Source organism: Echinops telfairi, unplaced genomic scaffold (assembly GCF_000313985.2).
Source record: "Echinops telfairi isolate 266 unplaced genomic scaffold, ASM31398v2 ScPeMD7_18;HRSCAF=68, whole genome shotgun sequence".
NCBI lineage: Eukaryota > Metazoa > Chordata > Mammalia > Afrosoricida > Tenrecidae > Echinops > Echinops telfairi.
The window spans coordinates 56,461,589-56,466,553 of NW_022103915.1; the positions used below are offsets into that span (position 1 = coordinate 56,461,589).

General features: G+C 48.3%; 1 protein-coding gene across 1 annotated transcript in view; it reads left to right on the forward strand.

The window, feature by feature from the left end:
- The first annotated feature begins 6 nt into the window (after positions 1 to 6).
- The window catches only part of CDKL1 (cyclin dependent kinase like 1), a 62,979-nt gene continuing 58,020 nt past the window's right edge, over positions 7 to 4,965 (forward strand). The window contains exon 1 of the mRNA XM_004698578.4: positions 7 to 270. Within this exon, the coding sequence (XP_004698635.1) occupies positions 103 to 270 (168 nt within the window). The 5' untranslated portion in view covers positions 7 to 102. The remainder of the gene's footprint in view (positions 271 to 4,965) is intronic.

Genomic DNA, 4,965 nt, shown 5'->3' on the forward strand with positions numbered 1-4,965 from the left:
GGCCGCCGCGGTGTGGGCTCGGTGCAGTCTGCTCGCTCGCCTGTTTTAGAAGCGACGCTTCCGAAGTATGTGAAGGTCCGTCGCCAGATTTCTTCCTCTGCGATGGAGAAGTATGAGAAAATCGGGAAAATTGGCGAAGGCTCCTACGGAGTTGTTTTCAAGTGCAGACACAGGGACACGGGTCAGATTGTGGCCATCAAGAGGTTTCTGGAGTCCGAAGACGACCCTGTTATAAAGAAAATCGCCCTCCGTGAGATCCGCATGCTCAAGGTAATCAATCCAGTGATTCCTGAAAGGGAGTTTTCAGGGACCCGAGAAACACGTTAAAGTGAGCCCTGTGAAGTGCATGGGAAGTGGTCTCATCTCCTTCCTCCAGGACTTTTGCCCTGAGCAACACAAGGAACACCCGCGTACAAGTCACTGGTTAGGTAACACACTGGGAAGCAGAGACTAAAAGGGAAGGCGAGAGGACAGCCCCTTTGAGATGCTGTGAAGGTTTTAATTTTCCACCAAAAACGTCTCTCCTGCATCCTCTACAGATCTGGGGTTTGAAGCCATCGTGCTGCAATGGCACAGGAGCTTCAAACAATCAGGCTTACCAGCACTCATGGTTTTTAAACTGCTTCGCAGTTTTCTACCGATCTCTTGCTCTTTTAAGAGAATGAACCTGTTCTCAAACTGGAGGAAGGAGATAGACTTTTATCTAGTACTGCTGAGCATTCTGGCTCTTAAGAGAGGTGTTTTTATAGAGTAACCTTAAATTGTCACTTTAAAAATGTGGGGTTTTTTTAAACCAACGCTAGGAGCCTAGCTCTCAGAAGCAAAAACAAAAGTTTGTTTTGTACAAATAATCCACACACACATACCCCCACCCCCAACACACATCTAATGAAAGAGGCTTCTTTTATTGAGTTTTTGGGGAAATGACGAATCGCAAATCGCAATGATGAAGCCAAATCGCAATGACGAATGTGACATATACTGAATACGGTGTTGTGTGTGAGTGTGTGTGGTGGTAGTGGTGGTGGTGGGGGGTGGGGGTAATCACTTTTTAACAGTTATGGCCCCGGCGTCCGGACAAATATTCCGCCGGACTGTGACGGGGAAGAACAACTTCATGAAATACCAGGGGGTTCCTCGTATCCTTGTTCTCTCCATTTGCTCCAAGTCTCTCTCAAAAGCTCTCTTTCCCCGGGAATTACATTGGTGGGGTCTCCCATCCCTGGATGAACACCTGGATTGGGAAGTAGCAGGCTTTGGGTGGATTAAAGGGAAAGCTCCTATTTGAGTTGGGGGTGTTCTTTACCTGGGGTGGGGTGGGGTGGGGAGGGGTGTTCCCTATTCTGAGAAAAAAACTTCCTTTGCCTCCAAGTGAAGTTCTAACCCAGGGAGGTGGACATGCCTTGGGAGTGTCCATCACCATTTTGGGGGATCTGCTGGGTTCTTTTAACTTGACTTTCCCAGATAGGGGGGCGGGGCGCGGGGGCCGGGGAGGGCTTGCATTTCAAAGGACTCCTTGAAGAAAAAGCCTGTTTCTGGCAGCAAAGGGCTTTCTCTGATTCTGAAGGTCACCTGTGAATGCCTCTCAATCTTCTCACCAATTTATCACTGTGCCCTTACAGGTGTATCTCTTAGAATTAATTAAGTACCTCCCCAGGATGGGAGCCCCCCCCTCTGTCCCCTCAAGGCACACACTGCTTGGCACATAGTACCCATTATTGGATTTAAAATGAACAAAACGTGTTAGCAGTAAATGTAGGTGTTGCCAATAAACTAGGAAGACACCGTGTTCTTGTGAATGACAGAATATTGATTTACTCCCAGGTAGAGTGTGTGCATAGAGCCTGATTCCGGAGACACGCTGTAATTCTAGGGATAGGAAACTGGTGCAGTCCAGGCAGGTGTTTAAGGGTCTTAGCTGAGCTGACTTCAAGGCAGGACTTCGGCACCTTTGGGATATGAGAGGAGCACAGGTTGGTGGCCCCAGGGAAGGTTGCAGCTTAGTAGCGTGGTTTGTCCCTGCTCGTCGCTCACATGGCTGGGCTCCTAATGAACCATACGAAGATCAGGGAAAACACAGGGACTAGGAGGTGCTTCGGTAACCCTTGCCAAGCCGGGTGAAGGTGGGCAGCGGTTGATGCCCTACAGGAGAGAATTCACCCTCGTCCACAATGAGAGTGCAAACGTACTCATCTGATGATGGTATTGGGAGGTGGGGTAATCGTGACAGAAACCATGTTGCAGAGGAAACCCTAAGTCCCTGAAAGAAGATCACCTTAGGTAAAGAAATGTGGTATGATGGGCTGCAGTCATCCCAAGCCCTGTGGCAGGAAGGGACACAGGTTGTGCATTCAGCAGGTGGCTGTCCTTGAACCCAGGCCAGCGCCCTGGGGAATCTCAGTATGCCCAAGAAGGAAAGGTTCGTGTGGTTCCAAACACAGTCAACTACCAACCCACCCACAATCACGGTTACTGTGGTCCCAGACCTCCATGTCACTGAACCTCTCTCTGTGGAAAGAAAATGATAGCGTGATTGGAAGGAGAAGAAAAGGATTTCACGTAGAAGTGGCAGAAAGAGTAAATGTTCCTGGAGGGATCCAAGTCAAGGGCAGACCATTGGCATGTGGCAGCTGAACTAGTTCGCAGCATCATCAGCCATGGACTGAGAACAGCACCTTGGACGTCTGTGACTACTGTCTCTTGTGTCAGGACAAATAGGGAAGAGAAGCAAGGAGAAGTCGTCCAAGGATTGCCATTTGGCAGGGAGGGACCAATGAACCAACAGACTTGTGCATATTGCCAAGTGTTGTTACCTAGGTTGCACAAATGGCACATGACAACCTTGGAGAGTAGGTATTGTTATCTCCACCTTACAAATGGATGGGGTGTGGTTATTGACTTGCCAAGGCCTCCCACTTTGTCAATTGGACTACAAACACTGCTGCTCCCACACACCAGAACCACCGCCTCACCCCAAGCACTGTACTTCCAAGTCTCCAACTGGTCTGCAGAATGTCTCTGGCCTTTGTGCTCAAAATCATGACTGCCTGCCATGGAAGCCTGGTTGCGGATTCTTGGCGACATAATCCGTTCTCTCCAAATCCAGCTCCAGCACCCCAGGGAGTCCTTGAGAGAGTAAACAAGTTATGATCTGCCGCCAACAAATGTGAGAGAAAACACGGGGCAAACATGGACTGAAGACTTTGCAGAGAGTTATAAGCATTGCAATCTACCAGATGCATCCTCAGTAGGAATACTTCCCCCCTGCAGGGGCAAAAAGTCTGACCGTGTTTATGTAGAAAGTATCCATATGCAACCAGTAGTGATACACATAAGGAGGCTTGGTAGAGCACCCTGGTGCTGACCTTTCTTCTGAGGTTGCTTGTAGTGGATTCAACCTGCCAGCCTTTCGGTTGGTTGACGAACGCTTAATGATTTGTGCCATCCAGGAACTCCAGAAAGACTCCTTAACCCAAGCCAAACTCATTGATTTCAACTCATATGTACCGTGTAGGACAAAGTAGACTTGCTGTGTGCTTCCTAAGGCCCTAAGTCACTACAGAAGCCGACTGCCACACGTTTCTCCTGCAGAGCTGCAGTGAGTTCAAACTGCTGACTACGGTTAGCAGCCAAGCGCTCAATCACGACATGGCCAAGCACGTTAAACTCCTTAAAACCAAAGCTAAGCCACTGCCATTGAGTCTCTTCTGACTCAGCAACCTTATCTAGTTTCCAGACTAAATCTTTATGGAAACAGGCAGCCTTATCTTTCTCCCAAGAAGTTTGAACCATCAACCTTGTGGATAGCAGTCCAACCCTTATCTGACAGCGACATCAGGGCTCCTTCGTAGACTCCTTAGGGCACTGGTTCTCAACCTTCCTAATGCCGCGACCCTTTAATACAGTTCCTCATGTTGTGGTGACCCCCCAACCATAACATTATTTTCATTGCTACTTCATAACTAATTTTGCTACTGTTATGAATCGGGCGACCCCTGTAAAAGGGTCATCTAACCACCAAAGGGGTCGCAACCCACAGGTTGAGAACTGCTGCCTTGGGACAAAAAAGTGAGGGGAAAGTGCGTGGTGAGTTGAGTGACAATGTTGAGCATATACCATGTGCCAGAAATATGCTCTCATTTTACATTACTTTAATAATCATGTCTAGAAATAACCCACCGAATATTCTTCCTCCTCACACTGAATAGCCTTTCAATGGGGACCTGCAACTATGGTTAGGCCTTGCAGATTTTAATTCTGTTCAAATCTGTTGGGTGACCTGGACAAGCCCTAATGCCTCCTGGCACCTGGCCTACCTTATCGCCGTGATTTATGCTCCTGTAGAGCACCTGACTGACTTTTTGCTGAGGGGAGCAGAGTGCTCTCAGGTCAGACACCTGTGAAAGCCAAGGGCAGGGGAGCAGGAGGGGGGCGTGGGCAGCAGATTGGGCAAGAGTAAAGCACTGGTGGAAAGATAGAAAGGGACACGTAGTAGCAGGTGCTGTAGGGTTCCCAGGTAAAGCACTTCACACGGTCGGTCAGTCACCCCAGGGGCTTAAACTAGCAGACCAGAAATAACACTGAGCCAATGACCACCATGCTGTAGGCTGTACGGCTGTCAGGGCTCCGTGATCCAGAGCACTTTATTACAAGCCATAACTGCATATGCTCTTGCGCCAACACCCCATCACACTCTGCTAGTAGAATACCATGTCCATGTTCCCTAGCCTTAGAATTCACTAGAACTTTTCATCGTTTTTAAGGGCTTTTGCTCTCCACTCTCAGTATTAGTTGAAGGAATATTTTCCAACTCTTGAACAAAATCTCAAAGGGAAAGGCTTCACCGTGTTTAGGAATTTAGTCACGTTACTAAGATAAGCTCACCATTAGTCAGCATCAACTCAATGACTGAGTGTTTGGATTTGGTTTTTCATAGTAAGGAACTGTGGTGGTACAGTGGTTAAA